General features: G+C 32.8%; 1 protein-coding gene and 1 long non-coding RNA gene across 9 annotated transcripts in view; both read left to right on the top strand.

Annotated features, from left to right (window-relative positions):
• Positions 1-21681, top strand: part of Pcdh7 (protocadherin 7) — a 384744-nt gene that overhangs the window by 162075 nt on the left and 200988 nt on the right. For 3 of the 8 annotated variants that reach the window (XM_074042493.1, XM_020152891.2, XM_074042498.1), the window contains exon 2: positions 15636-15852. The exons of 1 other annotated variant lie outside the window; for it this stretch is intronic. In XM_074042493.1, the coding sequence (XP_073898594.1) occupies positions 15636-15852 (217 nt within the window). The remainder of the gene's footprint in view (positions 1-15635; positions 15853-21681) is intronic. 4 more of the 8 variants (XM_074042496.1, XM_074042495.1, XM_074042494.1 and 1 more) reach the window with 2 other exon arrangements.
• Positions 476-15629, top strand: LOC141410998 (uncharacterized). Its single transcript, XR_012435840.1, has 4 exons — positions 476-3392; positions 6037-6264; positions 13902-13957; positions 15445-15629. It is a non-coding gene; the product is annotated as an uncharacterized lncRNA (long non-coding RNA).

The raw sequence follows: 21681 nt of genomic DNA, 5'->3' as shown, positions 1-21681 counted from the left end.
AGTACCTGGGGATTATAGATATGTGCCACCATAGCTGGCTTAATGTTATTTTTAATACATGAAACACATATAATTCAATCTAAGGGCAAAAACATCATTGAATCATTTTTTATAATAAATTCAAAAATTATAGGTGCCAGATATTATCACTTCAGTACTTCTAAAGTGAAAATTAAGATCTTTGTGAAGTAGAAACTTGTGTGGAAAATAAAGTCAGACATATAAAAAAAAGTTGTAAGATAAAATAAAAGAAAGGAAGAAAAATATTTTATTTTAGATGTGGCTCAGCAAATCTTCAAATATGAAAGGTAAATAGGTTTAGGAAGCCAAATAATACTAGTAATAAAATATTATTGTTCTAATATTGCCTCATGGACTTATTTTTTCCTCATAATTAAAAATGTCCCTGTTTCATAAGCTTATGAATTCTGCCATGTTTCTCAAAAAAGTAGTAAATTAAATATGTTACCTTTAAGGCACTGAATATTGGAATAATATATAAATATATGATAATATTGGATAATTAGCTTATATTATGAAATTTTGCCTTAAAATTTGATTCCAGACTGTCAAAAAGGTTTCTAACTGTGTGTCCAACTGTTAGGAATTACCTTTGAGTCCCTGTGTTATAGTCAGGCTGAAAATATTGTCATTTCCCTGAAGAATCACAAAATACCAGCACTTATTATTCACTTAGTGAATTATTTTTCTTTCCTTCTAAGAAGCTGAAGCTTTTACTCAAAGAACTCATCCTCCTAAATTTTTTTCTTTTGTTCCCAAGTGTAAAACAAAGAGGAAATGAGAAAGAAAGAAGTGAACAAGAGGTAAAACCTAAAATATGGAAACTATAGTCAAAGCACCTATTAAGATTTTATAGCTCTCTCTCGTTCAGATTAACTCATTCTTGAAAATCAAGATACTATCAAACCATTATTATTTTTATTTTTTTATTCTAGTATATTGTGAAGATTTTCTTTGAATTTCATGGATTATTTTTTCTTTTGTTTTAGTGATATAATAGATTCCTAAAACAGTCTTTGTCTTGTATACACAATTTTTGACTGACTTCACCATTATTATTAATAGTCAGTTTGTTTCAATTATAAGGCTTCATTGTTCCTTGTATCTTTAAAATTGAGATATTAGTATTTATACTTACATAAAATGAATCATGGATCAGAATACTTAAGTAAGTGTCCTAAGGTTAAAATTATAGTTGATGTCAAGACAAGAAATTCTGGTTTTCTGATTTGAATGCTGATGGAATTCCCAAAATACAGTATTAGTTACCTAATAAAAGAATATTGAAGTCTAAATTTGAAGTAGTTTTCCCTCATAAGGATATTCCAGAGACTTGGTCCAGTTTTATTTTGTTGTTGTTATTGCTGTTGTCAGTGATGTTTTCAACATATTAGAAGAATAATAAGTAGATTATAAGTACTACTTTAGTGCTTTTACACTAATGAAACTAACACTTTTAAAACAAAAGATACAGTACACTATATTGTGTTGTTATAAAACCAGTATAGTTGTTGGAATGACATGCCGATTTGCAGTGCATTACAGGTGGTATAACAATGGAACATTAATTTAAATTTAAATGATGACTACAATCTTTTTCACAAATGTGAGGATTAAGTCCAACTGTTTCACTTTGTTCTACTACCCACCACAACCAGGCTTCAAGACTCACTGTATATCTTTGCTGTCTCCCTGTAATGAATGACTAGGAGCATAATGGCTTTAAAAAAATGCAATTTACTTACTTTAGAGTTCTATGTCAGGGATGCAAAATAGGTCTCACTGGCCCAAATCCAGATGTAGGCATGGCAATATTCATTTGGAAGCTCCAGGGAGAATCTGCTCCCATGCCTTTGACAGTTTCTAGAGGATACTGGCATTCTTGGACACCATGCTCTTCCACTTGGACACAATGTAAGGTGAAGAGCCTTCACACTGCATCACTCGGATCCCTCCTCTGCTTCCTCCTTCTACTTTTTAGGAATCTTTGTTATTTCAGGGGGCACATACAGTCAATCAATCTATTTTCCCCATTTTAAACTCAATTCATTAGTAAACTTAATTCTATCTTCAACCTTAATTTTCCTTTAACTGTAAGGTAACATGTTCACAGATTCCAGGAATGGGAATATAAACCTTGTTAGCGGAACATTTTTCTTACTTTTACTCCACTTTCATTTACTTCTTCCTGGAGTAATTTGATTCATGCTAAGGAATACAAATTAGGATATATATATATATGGCATCAAATAATTGAATATATTTCCCCTATGGTTACTGGTGGCTTTTCTTTTTAACGAAGTTGAATACATACGAGAAAACGTGAGATGGCAGAGGATATGGGTGTGCCTTTTTAGCAGTTAGGCTCCAAAGTTAGATTCCATTCAGCTTAATAATTAAATGCTAAGTAACACTTCAGAGACTACTATAGTTGTCCATCTTGATTCCTGTCAGAGGTGTGAATCCATCCAGAGCAGGGGAAGCTATTTGAGGACACAAAACTTCATTCCATAGAATATGAAGACTCAAGGATTTTAAATGTATGTAGTTCCTTAAACAGATTTCACCAGGTGCAGTTGAGATGAAAATGTCTAAGATAGAAAAGAAAAAAAAATAGAGAAGAAAATGGAGCATCTGTTTAAGTGGAAATGGAAATGCATGTTTCATTTCCGTTTATTTCAATGTGAAGGAATTGACCCCCGTGCTTGTGAGGCAGACCCTATCTGTGCTTCTGTGATTTTCAGGAAGTAGATTTTCAAGTTTGATTTTGTCACTGCTTATTTGTTGTGTTCTAATGTTTTAGTTGTTACAAACCTGGCCAGTCCTGTAGGAGTTCCACTTGGTTCTTCAGCATTGCTCCCTTGAACTGCTGCAGACTAACTCCAACTGTGTAATTTGCCACACAGGTTTATCGATCTTATTCAGCTGCTTCTGGACTCAATAGGTGTGTAGGGTAGTCATGCAAAGCAACTGAGCAGCATGTGAACTGAGCTTTTGATGATTATCACAATGCACAAATGGAAAAAACTAGAACAGATCTTTGCTTGTATTCTGTGAATGCTGTTGAATGATTAATCTACACCTTGCCCAACTGCGTTTAATGACTGAATTTGCCGCATGTAGATTTTTCAGCACAGTGGTAGGCACAAAGCAAGTGCTTAATAAGTCTTTGTTGGATTGAATGTCATTGTGAAGATAGTATTTTTCTCATTAGTTGCCTGTCAATATTCTCTTTTCCCTACCTTTAACTTCCTCTGTTTCCCTGTCTTTTTGTGCATGTAAACATAGAGGCTACCAAGAACCCATGTCTCAAACACATTGAGGAGTGAAATCCAGCTGTGGTCCAGCATGGTTTCTCCATTCCATTTCATGTAAGGCTTGCTACCTCCTGCTATTAGGATTATACATTTTAGAGATGGATGTGTTCTTGCTGTGTTTGCACAAAGTAGTAACACAATTAACATCATTATGTGGTTGAATAAAAAAAGGAATCACAAAAGAGGTGGTTTGAGAGGATAAGGAAGATTAACACAAGCATAATTAATTGAACTGATCTTTGGGAATGCCTTCTCTTTTTCACAAAGATGTTAAGTCTCAGGGAACCTTGACGTCTTTGTGACTTTCATTAAGCTAATTAATGACCACATTTGGTTATCATGCCGATTTTTGTGGTGTTTATTTGATAAGTAATTGCATTGCATGATGCATTAATATTTTCAAGATCATGAAATATAATTAAGGATTTCTTAATGGGGAATAAAGTTTATTTTGAAATTATTGATTTCAATCACTTATCACTGGCCCAGGACCATATATTCTTCAGTTCCATAACTCCATGGTTTAAGCAAAGTAAGGAACTAGAAAGGATATTAAACATCATTTGTTACTCCTCATTTTAAAGTTGAAGACATTAAAACTGAATGATTATTTATTGCTCCACATTTCACATTTCATATCAGAACTACTACTCAAATCCAAATCTCCTAATCTCCCAGTCCACAGTTAATTTCCAAAAGGAAAAGAAATATCAAACCCTGCTAATAGATATTAATGAAACAGCTTTCAAATATTATTATTGAAATAGCAGTATACTGCATAACCACTGTCGATGAGGACTTTATAACATAGATGAAAAGCTTGCAATAATGTATAAAGATATTAACAAGACAAAAGAATTAATAATTGTTGCACCATAGAGTGTACTTGGTGTGATGGTAACTATGCTTTCCAATAATTTGATATGATAGAAAGGGGCTGCTAATAGCATCTTGAACTTTGTGATTCAGGGAATTAAAAAATAGAGCTGATTATGGCTTTAGCAATAATTAAAAACAGATATTGTTGGAGAACCAAGTGCAAGGAAAATATTATTAAAAAGTGATCCAATGACCTATCTGGAATATTCTATGCATAAAAGTGAAGAACAGTTGGGCTTATGAAGTGTACAAGTAAGGGAATTAAATAAGTAAGCTCCATCTAAAAGGTCCCATATGGATTGCATTGATTAAAAACTGTTATGGAGAAACAAAGTGAAGGCTCAAATGCCCAATGCTAGGATAAGGCAGATTAATTAGAGAGTGAACAGAGATTAGAAATTGGGCTAGGGTGTCTCAGTGCACTTAGCTACACTACCAGAATGAGGAATTTACAGTGTTGGTCTGTGTCCCTCAAAGTAGCATGCACCAAGGATTAAATTTAACTTTAAGAGGAAAAAAAATGCCTGTCAAAAACCCAAATAGAGCCTAAGGTTCAATTCCTATTCTCCCTATTAGTATGTGAAAAAACACCAAAAGTAAAATCAAACACAGGAAGGCTCACTTACTTTAAACCACTAGTATGTTCCGTGAGTGTTAGCTATATTATTTTGCCGACTTTTATATTGGGTAATTTATAAAATGTTATTTTTGATTCTGATGAGAACTCTTTTTTTTTGGAAGTTTTAGCAAGGATTTATTTTAGTATAACAGAACAAAGTAGGAAGAAGTAAAGGGGGAGAAAAAGAAACATTTCCTGTTCCCCTACAAGAAATGGGAGAAAAGACTTCCCTTAGAAGTATTGTTCCAGTTACTAAAAAATATTGTTTCAATTTATAGAAACTGAAGTTGAGATAAGTGATTTTCCAAAACTATGCAGTAAGTAGAGATAGCATTAGGATTTGATTATAGTATTTCTGATCTCAGAGCCCAAGCACTTTTGCACATACACTATAGTGACTTGTAAAACAATTTGTGAGCTAAGAAACCCATATAGTAAGTGCACTATTTGGAAGCAGTGGTGGCACTTTGCTTTTTTAGTACTCTTAACTTACTTTGCTAAATACGAAGACCTTACAGGTTCTGGAAGGCAGTGAAATTTAGGCAATCTCATCCTGGGACCATACTAAGGTTTCCATTACATATTCAAAGTAACATTCATTGAAAGTCTTTATAAAAACTACAAAGAACATCTCATTTCAATCGTATAATATTCCAAAGTGGTAGTTATTAACTGAATTCATTTAACTGAAGAGATAGGTATATATAGGTATATATACTTATATATGTATATACATATATATACTTATATATGTTATTTATACATAGTTACACATATAATGTGTATACATACATTACATATAAATATATATTACATATATTTTTTCCATGTTTCTTCTCAGAGAGATTAATTTAAAAGAACATTAGACATTCCAGCCTCATAGGGCAGTAACTACGGGAATTCATCCTTTTAAATCATTTAATTTCTATGCATCATTTTCTCTAGAAAATGGGGAAGGCAACTATCTTTTATCTGCATAGTGTGTTACAGGGGTGCAAGGATCTATGGTATGTGGAAGAACTGTTAAATGTAAAATAATATGTATAGTTCCATTATTTTTCAACCACTTTTCTGAGTGTCTGATACATAAGACACATTCAGCCTAAGTTTCTCATATAAATGTTCAATTTTGTTTTATCATTGAAACACTGTGGGATGCTGGTATAAATAAAATGGATCTACCTTTCTGTCCACACCTAGTGTATCTTTATTTGGAGTAACTCTTCTGGAACATGAGAGACGCTGTGCTGAGAAAGTCGTGTCTGAGAAGTACAAGTTATGTGCACCATGTGATTTCTTCTGGTTGAGGAGGTGGGACAGTGACAGAACATAATGAAGTGACATAATGACTTTTTGCCATGAGAAAACATCAACATAGCTTATTCATAGCCTAACATAGAAACCACACATCTGCCCACTGGTGAAAAGGTATTTCAATATAACTTAATCTTGTTTCCATAGTAAATGACAAGGAAAGAAAAAGATTACCTGAGTCTTATGTACTTTTTATTTTTGTGCCCATACTTTGTGGTGTTAATAATGAGCTGGGCAGTTCTGCAAATCAAGGCTTAGAAAAAAGTCTTTGAAACAAAGAATCCAGACAGTCCACAAACTGGATAATGTTCCTTTGAATAACTGGGTGTCATTTTTTTTGTGCAAAATCTTTGTATACCTGGTTCAAGGCCATCTATATCAGGGGTGGGTAAATTCCATCAAATCTGGTTTCTGCTTGTTTTGAATAGTAAAGCAGATAAGACTGGTTTTTTACATTTGCAAATACTGTAAAATAAGCAATAGTAAGATTTCACAGAGTGAGAAAATTGTCTGAAACTCAAATTTCTGGGTCTACACATAAAATATTACTAGACATGGTCATGTCCATTCATTTATATTTCTAATGACCATTTTCATATCGGAGCGGCAGATTTGAGGGGTTGTGGCAAACAGCTTTGCTCTACAAAGTCTGCAATATTTGCTATCTGGGCCTTTACAGATAATGTTTGTCAAACCCTGGACCAGGTATAAAAGGAGCCAGTAAGAATAGTAAAAAGCAGAACAAATAAATATATATAGCCAATGATATTTGTTTTAGAGCATACTTTCTTTCTTTTCAGAAAAACCTCTTAAAAACAAAAAAGTTTGCCTATATACAAAGAGTTTTGGGCTTTGCCTATTTTGTTTCTTGACATTTGTTATTAGAAGGAAAAACAAAATACTAAGAGGCCAATTTGCACTTTCAGGCTAGAGTAGTTCTTATAATAATTTGCATATTGAAATTCCTTATATTGTTCTCATTTGCAAAATCAGAACATTTTTATGACACACATAGCTGTGGCATGAGAAGAAGTGAAAGTAATATACATTCCTAGCATACAGTAACTTCTGTTTTAATTCTGGCATCATTATTCTTTTGTAACAATTAAGGAGTTTGTGATTTACATGTTTAAGTATTATAAAGTACCACCTGCCTTCTTCGTTTCAGAAGTGGACATATAAATAATAGCAAATTGCACACAAGTCAAAAGAGAGTTATTAAACTTCTTCCCCCAAATGAGAGCCCTAATTAACTAGTCCAAATGTCTCAACATGTATCTTCTTAACATCCTTTCATCTGCTATTGACATAAAAGACAGAAAGGCAGTTTGAAGTATGGAGAGGTCTTGAGACTTCAGTCAAGGAAGATGCCCCTAAAAAGTTTAAAGACCTGATTAAAGTTTGTTTGAGGGTTCTGCCAAATATCCTGTAAGAATGCACTCTGGAATCCTAGGCATGTTTGCTTAGTAGCAGAGAGACTGGCTAAGAATGTTCGCAGATTTATGTGCCTATTCATTTGCAGGGAAAGATTTCCTTGGGTTAGAAAGCGTCACTTTAAAAATAAAATGCAGCTCCCCCATAATATGTGATGGTCTGCTCCATGACTGTTACAGTGCTTTATGACTGACAAAGAGAGTCATTAGAAGTCTGTTTGACGGACATAACTAAGTGAATTGGAAAAAATAAAAAAGCCTTTTCAGCCCATTCAGAAATAATTGATGTGACTGAGACAGCTCTATGTGAGTTCCAGATAAGGAGACAATACATGGAGAAACTACTGAAGCTAAAAAGGAAGGTGCAGATTTAAAGTTTCCAATAAAGTTGTCTGTTAGACACAGCAGAATTCAACAAGGAAAAAAAAAAAATAACCTGAGGTTCTTTCCAAAGGATGACATCCTTAGGGTCTTAGCCTCTTGCAAATAAAATCCGTATAAAGGTATTGTCACTAAGTATAAAAGATGACTCTGAGGCAAAAGTGTCTGGCCTCTTAGCCCTACAATGTGTTTTCTCCTTTCTTATAAGTATTGCATATATTATGGCATTCCTAATACTTAAACCTTTACTTTTTCATTTTCTAAAATTGACCACTACCCTGTCAAAGAAAAAAACCCAGGTTTATTCCATACATTGTGACTTTGAACATTTTGCTGTTATAGATAGAAAGCAAATACTTTAAGTATGTCTTGTGATGCACATATATTTGCTTTTAGAGTATGAAGGGTACTTTTTAATCAATCAACTTAGAATGAATAAAAATAAAAGTTTTATTATTGTTCATATATTTTGAGTATTCATTTGTTCTCTATTGACTTTACTATAAACATGAACTTTCTGGCAAAATTTTTTAAAAAGATAACAGTGGAAATGTTTCATATATTGCAGTGATTATATTCTCACAATAACACAATAACATAAAAATTAATTTTTAATTGTGCAGATTATAAATAGTTCATATTATTGTATCAGTACTTTCAAAGACTGAGGATGGTTATGTGATTCTTAAAAGTTTTTAAACAAATTTTAAAATTAATATGCTCAATAAAATAAAAACTGAGGTAGTGATACAGTGCAATTTGACTTCAGTTTCTAGGCATTTAAAAAATAAACTTTTTGGAAAATTCTTTCAATCCTCTAGTAAATTTGGAGTTTATGGATTTAACTTCTTCGAACTCTCTGGATGTAAGTAGGATGGGATGAGACTGCTAATCGATAGTTGAATTAAAGCTTGTGAGAACAACCTTTGTCACCTCTACACCTGCTAGGCTGTCCAGATCTAAGCTTACTGTTAAGATTTACAATATAAATAATGGAGATGTAATTTTACCAAAAGGAATAATGAATCAAATAGTCACTTCACTGTCCTTCATGAGTGCCTGACAATGATGTCATTAGACCACAAGCCTTCTTTCTGTTATCCAGGTGTGTTCTAACTCTTCTTCTCATCCAAGCAGCCTGTCTTTCTCTTGACCCCAAATTCACCAGTACATGATTTTAGTGTCTGTTCACATCTTCCAGAAAACAAAACTACTAAATGCAAATTTGCATTTACCAAATATGTTACATAGTACACCCCACAGCACTCGACTTAAAAAAGAAATCTTTATTTGCTATGTTTGTCCTTTTTATTTCCTGGAATTAGTTTTATATGAAAATTTTCACTGTAATCATGCATCCCTCCTCTTCGGTTCACCAATAATTCTAAGGAAGAAGGAGAGGGATAAGGGAGAGGATACTATTCCCAGATCGCCTGACAGCAAAAAAGCAAGCATGGCAGAAGACCTCTCCATTAACACCTTTGACTACCAGGTTACTCTTATGTAATCTCTAGATTTTTAGAAAATAAAGTGAATTAAAATGCCAAGAAGAGTGCAGAATGCTGTTTATGTCTATTGTAGGTTGAAGCAGTACTAATGCATTTTTGTCAGCTGGGAGCTTTACAGAGAATGAGGGTTCACCTGATAATTCAGAGTTTGCAACTTAGCTGGAGTTAACTTTTAATATATTTGTAATATATTGTAATTTCTGATTAGGACCTATGGTTTGATGTGTCTCTAGCATGTCATAATACTATTTTTGCATAAATGGTATTGCAAAATAATCAAATACAGAAATTATTCATGCTCAGGAAAGGTTTAGATGCACAAAAAATAAAAATAAAAAAAGGATCCAAATAGCTTTTGAAATATTTAGGTGTTATTTTATGCATATATTTGCTTTATGAATAATTTGTATTTAGAACAATATATACTTGGTACATTAATAGGATTATTAAGTTTGAAATTTTGTATGGATTTTAGAAATTCTGTTTAGAAGCATTGTGAATTCCTGGGCTAGCTTTATATTTTTTTTAGGAAAAAAAGAAAAAGACAACCTAAAACATGATGGGAGATAGCTCTAGTTCTATAGCTGTGGCCTGAGGTATCGTACCTTTTATAGGATATGTCTTTGAGGAAGCTTAAGGCTCTTTTATAAACTATCTCATTAATTCCCAGAGAATTTAAGTTAGTAAGGGGCAGATAGTATTATCTCCATTTTACACACCCTTGAGCCTAAGGCACAAGAACCACAGGTCAGCTAACTTGTCCAAGGTCATATAGAAAAATCTATGGTTCTTTTTAGAGTAGAATTCTTTTATTTTTTAGTTATTTCTAATGTACCATTTTTTTCATTAACTATATGCACACTCATATGCATGTATATACACATCCTCCAGGTATGAAATTCCTCAATGGGTTTGACTACTTAATTTGCTTTTATAGTTTTGTAACTGTGTTAAATTTAACTTCAGTCTTGATTCTAGTTAGTTTTTCTTTCATTGACCTCTTTCATTCTCCTTGTGCCTTCTATTGCTGGACATCAGTTTTTGCCTTCCTGTTCCATATTAACCTTAAAACAAACCCTCTGCAGTGCCAATGAAGAATGACAAAAGTTTAAATAAACTAATCTTTACACATTTTTTTAAAACTTCTACCCTACTTCTGCCTTTTGTCATGTTAAAAAATTACTAGTCTGTCCTTGCTTTTTACATTTGTCCATATATTTACATCTGTCTTTATGTCCCATGACCTTTAAGTGGGTGAGTCCAATGGGCACAGGGCAGTTAGCATTTTTTTGGATAACTCTGATTCCTCTGATCATATAGCATTTTCTTTCCTTCTGGAAATGATTTGAAATTTTGGCTTATGATTTTCAACAGTGATCTGATTTTTCTACTCACTTCACATTTTATTGTTGCTACTGGGCTCAAATATAGAATTGATAATTGGCCCTTAAACTATTAAACTTTTAGAGATCTCAGTCTCTACCCTAAATTCCCAAGCAGATTTCACAGCATCTTTATCCAACCTCTGTTGTATTGAAAATTTTCATTACATTATGTTTCATTTGCTTTTATAGACCTATTAGGATTTGAGTTTCTATAATGTGTAGAATCATTATTGAAACCTTGCAATATAAGGTGCAACATAAATACAAGTATATGAATTAATGACTACTCCTTTATAAGAACCTTGCCATCCATTTTCACTGTCATTACCACCTCTCTTCTTGCATCATTTACTCAAGACTCTAGCGTGTATTTACCCTTTCAAAGATCTTGAAGACTGATACGCTTCTTTAAGCTCTTATGCTTTCTTTTCTTTCAGATAGACCAATTTGCATTTGCAGGGTTCAAAATCACTTATCATTCAAGATAGAAAAATACAAAGCTCACACATTTCATAAGACTACATGCCTTCATGTGCATCTTTTGAATCTCTACTTGGAGCCATGCATGGGCTTATTGATTCTCCTCAAAAACTGTTAGATACTTCCTGGGGCAAGGTTATTTGCTTCCTTTGATTTTTTTTTTTTTGGTGGCACTGAAGTTTGAACTCAGTGCTTTGTGTTTGTTAGGCAGGCACTTCAGCCATGTCCACAGTTCTTTTTGCTTTAGATATTTTTTGAATAGGGCCTCTGATTTGTGCCTAAACTGATCTGAATGGTAATCATCCTATCTAAGTTTGTTGTGTAGCTGGGATGACAGGTATACTGCCTAGACTTTATTGGTTAAGATTGGAATCTCTGCAACTTTTTGCCTGGCTGAACTGGAACCATGATCCACCCAGTGTTCCATATCTAGTATTATAGGCCTGAGCCACCATGCCCAACTTCCTGTGATCTCTTTATGTAGGTTCTTTTTGATGGTAGGATTTGTCCTTACCTCTCTGCGTTTTATCGTCAACTGAGTAGAATTTAAAAAACAACTGATATTCACGTCACACACTGAGTGCTGATTCATTGAATTTATGTTCGGACTGGGTATTGACGTTTCATTTTTTCATGAGTTCCCTGGGTAATTCTCACATTCTTGTAGGCTCAAGAATTTGATCACTTAAATTACTCTTCTTCAGAGTATCAGCAATTAACAAAGTAAAGGTCACTATATAAAGCAAATTCATTCTGTCTGTCATAAAGATAACACACTACTTTCTCTTCCAGTTTTAATCTTTCTTTTTGCAATGTAGAACAGAGATAATATGAATTTCTGTCATAATCTCTACTATAAAACCTGTCTTCTCAATAGACTCAACTTGATAAAAAGGATGGTATATAAACATTTGTCTACCTTCCTCTTTGGCTTTCTCTTTCCCTTTCTCTCTCATCTGACTTCCTCTCTTTCTCCATCTCCTGTGTTCTGTCTGTCTAACTCAATATACATGAAATGCAGCTGTATTAAAATAAATCTTAATCCTTATATGAATGCGTAAGGGTTGCTCTTGCCAACATAAATACATTGCTACAAGAATTTTATTATTCAAAATAATCAAGTAGAGTTTAACTACAGTGATATGATGTTGGCATTGTATTGTAGAATTCTAATGGCATATTTTAAGATATGGAAAGAAATGATCAATGGGAACTTTTCCTACTCATTGTGTAATACTTTTTGTTTTGGATTTTTATTTTGCATTAGGGTTTTTTTTTATTTTGATATTATTTTAAATGGAAACTTAAAAATTTTTATTTATTAATTTATTTATTGCTGTGCTGGGTGGGGGTACATTGTGGCATTTACAAAAATCCTTACAATATATCAAGTATATCATAGTTGAAATCACATCCTCCTCTGCTTTCTTTTATCACCCCTCACACCATTTCTGGAATAGTTTCACCAGGTATAATTTTTTGCACTTACATATATGTGTACACATTTTTTGTACTGTGTTCACCCTCCTATAGCCTGTTCCCACCAATTCCACCTCTCCACTGGTACCACTGTCCACCCTGGGCAGAACCTGTTCCATCCTCTTGTCCTCTGATTTTGTAGAGGAAAAAAGAAAAGAAAGAAAAAAAATGACAATTTTACTTGTTTGAGATAAAAATAGTTACACAGGACATTTTCTTGTGATAGTTCCATGTGTATATGCATTATAACCCCAATTGGGTCATCTCAAAAGAAAACATTGACTATTGTAAGAACTTGTAAATATATAAATAGATCTTAGTATTTTAAAATCCTAACTTTCTTATTTCTAAAGTAATTTATAGCAATTAAAATATTCACAATCACAATTGGGTGAGAAATGAAGAAAATAAAATGCGTAAGTTTGCAGCAGGGACCATGTAGTGCATTATAAATTAGTCATTATTTTATTTTTGGCATTTTCATTAAAAACATAGCTCACATCTCCTCTCTCTGTTATATTGCTACTTTTGCTGAAAGAAGCATGTAAGCATATATTCTAAGATTATCACCCTCACCCAAATGTTTCTCTCCATTCTGCTTTAATATCAGAATGAAGCACCATTTCTTATAATTTTTTACTTATTTCTCCTTTCTTAAGTTGTTTATATAACTTATGTATTCATACTGAACTTTCTTCTTTTGTTAGTGAAGACTGATCTGAAAAGATTTGAGTCATTAAAATAGAGTTAAAAATAACATTTGACCATCTCCCTTTATTTGTGTAGCTAGCTAGATATATTTTTTAACCAATTGGTATGTTTTGAAGTGATATGTCTGAATGACCTTACTTAAATTCAACATTGTCATTAAAATTTCCTTGTTCAGTAGTATTTGCTAAGAATCTTTTGTAGGCAGAACAATATACTTTTAAGAGACTTGTAGTGGTCTCATTTCCATGGTGAAACTGAAGACATTAGACAATCACAGATATTTTGCAATCAGCTGTTAATGGGGGAAACATAAAAATGAAATATCCCTCCCTCCTTTCTTTCTTTTCTTGACATGGTCTCACCGTGTATACCAGAAACAGCCTGGAATTTGTGATAATCCTTTCTCACCTCCTTAGTGCTGGGATTACAGGTCTGTACTATCATGTCTGGACAGTTGATTTCTATATTTAAGTAGATAAACTGTAAATATAACAATAAAGCTAACATAAAGAAATATGAGGAATTTTTTCTGAAGTAAAGGTAGTGTTTCTAGAGAGTTTATGGCCTGTAAATTTTGGCCCATGATGTATATGCTATTTATATTAAAAATACTTTGTTCCTGTTTTTCAATACTGCAAACCCAGTTCAAAGAAACATGAGAAAACTGATAAAAATGTTTTCCCTTTACATGCAGATTCAGTAATTCTATGAACTTGATTTTGAGCTAGAATGCAAGAGAAGATTTTGTAAACACTGTATGCCCCAAAAAATATATGAATAGTGTGATACTAAGAGAAGTACCAACAATATGCAATATTTTCAGTGAGTTTTATTATCTTTAATAAAGTAAGATTTTTAGAGGTATGTGTTTGTCTTTATCAAAGTCAATTGATAAATTAGGGGGAAATGTCACAATTGTCTTAGCTTTGTCATTAATAACCCACTATATGCAGATAATACTTAACACTTCTACAAATCTACTGATTCTGGTTATGATTGGTGACTGTACCAGGGCCATTCAAGTTATAAAAGTACAAAAAGGGTTTGTTTCACTGTTTTCTGGCAATGTTAATTGTAGACTTTGTAGTGGAAAAAGCAATCTGAGTTATGAGCTGAAAAGTTATATACTTTTTACTTCATGTACTTATGCTATCTTCAAATTCATAGAACAGCTAGTACATTCAACTATTACCATGGATAATCTCAGATAGACATTACAGGGCATTTTTGCATTGTTTTTCCAAAATGTTATTCACATATAGGACTATCATTCTATGGCATTAATTTGTTGTATATTAATAAGCCTGCATTTCTTTTCATTTCATTATGTAGTTAAGATTATCTGCATGTTATACACAGCAAATCTTCAGCAGGCAGTGTTACTAATATTGTAAGTTGTGGGTTCCAATTGGATAAAGTTGTGCAGTACTTTTTAAATACAAATTAAAGACCATACGTGCTTTTGTTGATTTTGAATGCACAAGCATACTAAACATAGACAAACTTGTCTCGTTTCCATTTACTGGTTAAAGAAAGTTTTATTTTACTCTGATCCTTACAATTACAAATATTTTATAGGAATAAAAAAGTAAACATAATTCAGTTTCCTAGCACTACATCCGAATTTCTGTTTATCAGCCATATTTTTAGTAGTTAAGTGCCAGCACTCTCAGTTTTAAAGCTTTAAATCATGAACTCAATTTTAATACATTATATCATTAAGGTGAAGATTTTAAAATTGGTGATTGATTAGTTAAATATTTACTGCCTTACAAAATCACTAACCCTTGAATTTATAAAGTGTATTTGTAAACGCATAAGAACAAATGAATAGAAAAAAAGTGAGTATGTGGAACTAGCCTATCAGACTTAAACGCATGTTTTAGTGAAATTGCTGTTTTCTTATCTTTATTTCAGAAAGGGGATTTTCCATTTTCCACAATAAAATCTAAGTTCTAGCTTTTGCATTAGATCATATTTACTTGTCCAGCTATTTCGCATTGAATTAGTTGTAAGTAGGCCTTAATGTATGTAATGTATGTATTTTTAAGAATAAGATAATTTGCAGTCTTATATCTTAGTGACATTCAGAATCTTTTCTTTTGCAGCCATTTCGTAGAGTGACGTTTTCTGTTGTGAGTCAGCCTCAGGACCCACATCAGGGGTCACTGCAGAGTTGCTATGACAGCGGGCTGGAGGAGTCAGAAACACCAAGCAGTAAGAGTTCATCAGGGCCAAGGCTGGGTGCCCTTCCACTCCCAGAGGACAACTATGAAAGGACCACGCCGGATGGCAGTGTTGGTGAGGCAGAGCATATGGAAAATGGTAGGGGCAAACACAACATCCACACACATAATCACGCTAGTGAGCCGTGATAAGTAGGCTTGCGCAGGTCAGTCTAAAATCAAAATCAAATAGCTGACACAAAAACTATTTCATTTAAAATACTAAATATTTTCTAAAATACAGAAATGACAAATAAAGGGACACAAGTATTTAGGTAAAATTCACCACAATTGCACCATATTTTTAAAATAGCCTGTCAGAAGTAAATGCACTTATAAATGAATCAGAGCAGTGCCTGATGAAAAATGCTAAATTAGCGCACAAGTCCTACATAGTAACCACCAAGAAAGGTCTTATTCAATTGTTTTCTTACATTCATTTTTGTCATGCAACTATTTCTTCAATTGCCATTATCCAGTCTTAGTGAAAGGAAATGACTATAAACACACCTTGCTTGACTTTTTCTTTTCCTAGATATCGAGAAAAGTATTTTTCAACTTCTCCTTTCGAATTCTAGCTGAAAAGGAGAACAGGACTGTCTTGCTCTCCATAGTGAACAGCAAAAATTGTTAGAAATCCTCTCAGTTAAGTGTAAGGTTGTTCTCATTTTTGTGCAAGAAAAAGGAAGGGAAATAAAATATAATTCTCCATATTCTTAACCATGTTATAAGGCTATTCTCATAATTATCACAACAATTGGCTTTATCTACATTTTCATTTAAGTCATAAAGTTGTATTGCAAACAGTACTTGTAAAACTTTTCAGATCCATTTATGTTCGCAAAGACAATTCAGTAATCCATTTTCTGAATTTCAAGTAATATTAAATGCTCCAAGGAATACATTTATATCAAAAACTGGAGTAGTAAATGTTTTCCTAGCCTCGTTGTTATTTTAAACATAAAGAGATTGTTATATTATAAATGAAGGCAGGGAATTGCAAAGGACATTCTTTCTGTTAAATACTAGTATCTTTAGTAGAGATATGCAAGTAGAACTTATTAATAAAGGAAAAGACTTTTTTCTTGAAGGTTACCTATAAATATTGAAATCCAATAATGGATAAATGACCCCAAGTGAAACTATACTAAACTAAACCATGCTAAATAATTATTTATCCACATTATTAGCAGATGAAAAGATGTGATATCAGGGTTTCAGGATTGATATCACACTTGATTGATTATCCAGAGTTTAATGGCGTTTTGCCTTATGGCTATAAAGGCATGCTTATCTGTGTGTATGGTGGTGTGTGCTTATGTGGATCGGAGTTTGATGTGATTTTTAAGAACTAATTTTCTCAGTAATTTAAAAATGTGTATAAAATTTTCATATGAAAATCATTGAAATGATGATGAATATATACTTAAGGCAAGTATACTTAAAATTCTTTGGACAAATACTAAAATTTAAAGAACCACATATATATACACTTACCTACCTATTAAGGCATAATTAATTTAATTTAGTAATATTACTAAGTCTGAGATTAGTTTTTCATAATGATGTAATTTTATGTTTTAAAACATGCATATTTTTATTATAAATAGCATAATGTACAATTAAGATTTTCTTTGTGATGTCAGTTACATGAATAGAAAAGTTTTTGTATCATTGGAATTATAATCACATCTTAATGTTACTTTTTAATTGTGAGTTTAAAGACATTCAACACCTGAAGTAAGCACAAAATAATAATTAAAACATTATTATATATGAATAACACACATCAGTTACTTTGTAGGAAACAGATCATGGGAAACCTAGCAGATGAGAGTGTAAACAGAATAGGAAGTTTCCTGAGAAACATACCCCAAAATGGCTTTTTGTTCTGTTTTATAACCAAGTATCAAGTCCTGTCAACAGCAAGGACCACTGTAATAAAACTGGATTTTTCCTGACTTTGTATATTACTGACACTTGGAATGTAGAGTTCATAGAGACATTTGTCATCTGCTAGCTACAATTCATGTTAGCCAGAATCTATAGGTAATGACAGGAGATGTGATGTATTTTGAGTGATCAAATGTAGCAGTTAACATTTGAGTAACAATTTTGTTTTGTTCCAAGTTTTCAGATCACTCATCTAGTAAAAAAGTAGGATTATATTGCTTGAATTCTGATAATTTCATCTTCAATATTAATGGGCCATTCTGACATAAATAGAATTGGAACTGAAACCTGTCAGGTATTCATTTGTCACATTTAATTGGAATCCAGGTAATCTGCAGTGTTTTGCTTGGTTAGGTTTTAATCAGGATTTATATTGGATTTTCATTTGGATTTTCCTTTAAAATACCATTTTGAATGCTGTCCTACTTCCAAATTATTATTACCTGAAATACTTTACTTGCATTTTAACCTGTGTGAAACAATGCAGTCATCACTAACTGTTTCAGATTAACTTTTACTGTAAAATTTAGAAGATAATTTGCAGGGCAATAGGATTTAACATTCCAATTCTGTAATGTAAACCAAGATTCAGTTAGGATAGCTAATGATGAAAAAAGTTGTCACAGATACTGTGTAAAGGAAGGAACAGAAACAAGGACATTTAAATAAACAGGCAGTAAAATGTTCTTAGGTTTTACCAAAGATTTTATCTGCCTCCTCTACTTTACTATTAAAAAGATTTACTAATAAGGACCGTGGGTTAGTTAATTCTCCTTTTGAGAAGCTTTATCCTTCATTCCAATTCACATTAGTCCAAATGAGGAATGTTTTTATTTCTACTATTAAGTGAGGAAAAATAATACATGACAGAAAGAAACATAATTTCTTACCACTTGAGTAATACAGAATGAGATCCACAATTCAGAAGTTCTAAATCTGTGCAATTTATATAGTTTGGATCTCTAAAAAGTAATAAATAGAAATTATACCACTTAAAATATTTTAAGAAAATCTTATGAAGTATACATTTATTCATGACAAAGTTTACTAATGTATTTCTTTGTTTCAATTATTACCAACATTTTGATTTCGTGCTGATCTTTTGATTGATAAAACTGAGGAAACTTGTTATTTATTATTTCATTAAAAATGTAATGGGAAAATCTTTTAAAATATGGAGTTCATGGTGGGAAGTTTGTCATGAGAAGATATTTATTAATAAAAAAGTTAAAATGATTCAAACCAATAGCCACAAACTGATAATTCAAGTAAAGAGCAAATATTAAGCTTATCTTGATAGTACATCTTGAAAGTCTTCAGACTTTCTCTTGGAGTGGTGTTTTACAGTTTCTTTTGGTGTGTTGCATTTGTCTTAGCCTCTGTCTTTACACCCTGGTGTATTTAGTCTTTCAAAAACATCTGAATCATCCTTGCAAAGCCAACTTGCCTTGATTATGCATAGTGTTCAATAACCTTATGTATGGAAAACACTCTACTTGGCTTGTAATTCCAATTTTGCCATCAGCAGTGAGCAGGTCATTCTGAGTCTGGTTGTTTCTAAGGCAACTAACTAAAATAACTAAAAACTTTTTACCCTGGTCCTATAGTCTGTGATTCTTCCCTTACACTCATTTTTTCTTATATCTTTTACTCTACAGAACAGAGTGAGATGGAAAGTGAATTTTATATTGTGCTATGATGTGGGCATGACAGTAGTAATTCTAAGGCCTTCCTCTCAACCCACACAACATCTGTGCATTCTAATAGTAGATAATACATTTATTACATAGTCTGAAAAGTGGATTGAGTCAGGAGTGTGATTTTTGGCCAGGTGGGTGGATAGATTGACAGTGTGGGAGACAGTTTCAGAGCCTCCCTCAAATCATGCTATGCCAGAGCCATCTGGAGATCAGATCTAGCCCTGGCTGCAATGCCCTTCACAGACATTAACTGTGATTAAGACAAGTCACAATAGAGTAAGCACATTTACTTTCTTGCTTGACAATATAAACTTGGGTCAGATCAACATTGAAGCAAGGTATAAAACAGTATGTGTTTTTTTCTAGGTAAACTTTAACAAATAGTATACCATAGAAGTAATTTAAAATAGGATAAAAACAGAATTCGTAGAACAGGTTTTGAAAAGTTAAATGAGGTTAAAATTTTGGCCACTCTAAATGCCTAATGAATTTTACAGCTTTTGATAGTCTCAGCTCTTTAGAACTGCATTTGACTTTCATATACTCATAGTTTTAAACTCTGCATTTCTGAACTTTCTTACCTTTTCAAGCTTATATAAGTTAGGCTCCATTTTTTTTTTCCTTTCTCCGTGCCTCAGCTCTTCATTCCACATGCTTTAAATAGTGTTTAGAGTGCCTTGTTCTTGATGATTAAAACATGGTACAGTACAAAGTGAACCCATTTTCTATCTGGCATGAACTTTTCACATTGTGTTCCAAAGTACATGAGGATTCATTGGGAATAAGCCACCATTTTATATGGCCAAAGGGAATAAGCATGTAGACTCAACACATATCTCTGTACGATAAAGCACCCTCGCTCTCTCTTTTTCTTCCATGTACCCAATTTTTCACAGGCTTCTATAAGGCAGGATCATCTAGCTGGTGTTAACTCATGCTGTCTTCATTTAGATGGAGTTATGTAGCAAGGCTGCCTCTTTCATTTTCCCCCAGACCCTCGTATACTTGTGAATAGCATAAGCATAATACCTCAAAAACAGCCATCTCACTTTAACATACCTTGATAAGGATTCATTTTCATAGTTCTGTATTTCTCTCTGTCATCTAATTGCCAGTGTCTCACTGAGGGTACATTTTCTACTTTAAGTCACATTCAAGTGTCTCCCAAAAGTCTGCATTCCACCATTCCCAGAGTCATTCCTCCTTCATAGCAATGAGAGAAAGAAAGCGATTATAGAGACCTGTATCCCAGGTCTCAGTCAGTCATGATGTATGCTACACCTGCTTTCAGCTTTCTAGGAAAACGAGCAACACAACTTTAAAAAAATCTGAAGAAGGCATTATCCCAGAGGTGAATTGTCAGTGTGCGGGTAGAATCTAATAGTTTAAAAAACAGGTTGGGAAATCAAATGACATCATCTTGAATTCTGGTTTCCCTCTTAGTAAGAGTGTAATTTGTGACCAATCTTTGTGCTAGGTTTTTCAATTACAAATCATAACATTGTAGAAGAAACTAAATGAGATAATAGCATTAATAATTTATAAACAAATGTTGTCATAATTTCACTATATTAATTGCTAAAGTTATTTATTATTATTTAAGTCATTATGATAAACAAGTTTCATTATTATTAACTTTAGGTAGATTTAATGTAACACAGTGGCTTAATCTTTAGGGCTTTTAAAAATGTTTAGTCTTACAAAGACAGCATTTAAAAAATACGAGTCAGAATAACATTCTCATCATGAATACTTTTGAGTTAGTTTCACTTCTTGTGGGGTGCTATAGGGTGAACTCTGGGGAGTGACATAAAATAGCAAGGCTCTAAAGTGAGTGGAAGGAAACTTCTATCTTCTGGCATGAAATCTATGCAATTTTTTGTGTTCCCTATCACTCAAGGCTGGGAAGTACTGTTATCACCTTTTTATATTCTTTTTTTCTCTTTTTTAAAAAAATTTTTTACATTTTATATTCAGTCTTCTGGCTGGATGGATTTATTCTTCAGATATATATTTCCCTTTGAATTGCTGCAATATATTCACATTGACAGGAAAATTTAGCTAAAAAAATGTCCAATTAGTATGCTTACTGGACTCTCTGTCCTTTCTTTTCTAATCGCAGGATTAATTATTAATACTGATAAAATGTGTGGCCTTACTCTTTTTATTCTAATTTGGTCCTTTAAAACTACATCATTCTACTGAACCTTCATGACATTTAAGCAGGGAGTGAACTCTCATCAAATCTCAAAGTGAATTAGAGGTCAGTTAGTGAG

The sequence above is a fragment of the Castor canadensis genome, chromosome 9 (assembly GCF_047511655.1).
Source record: "Castor canadensis chromosome 9, mCasCan1.hap1v2, whole genome shotgun sequence".
Classification (NCBI taxonomy): Eukaryota; Metazoa; Chordata; class Mammalia; order Rodentia; family Castoridae; genus Castor; species Castor canadensis.
This window is presented reverse-complemented; position numbering and strand designations above follow the sequence as displayed.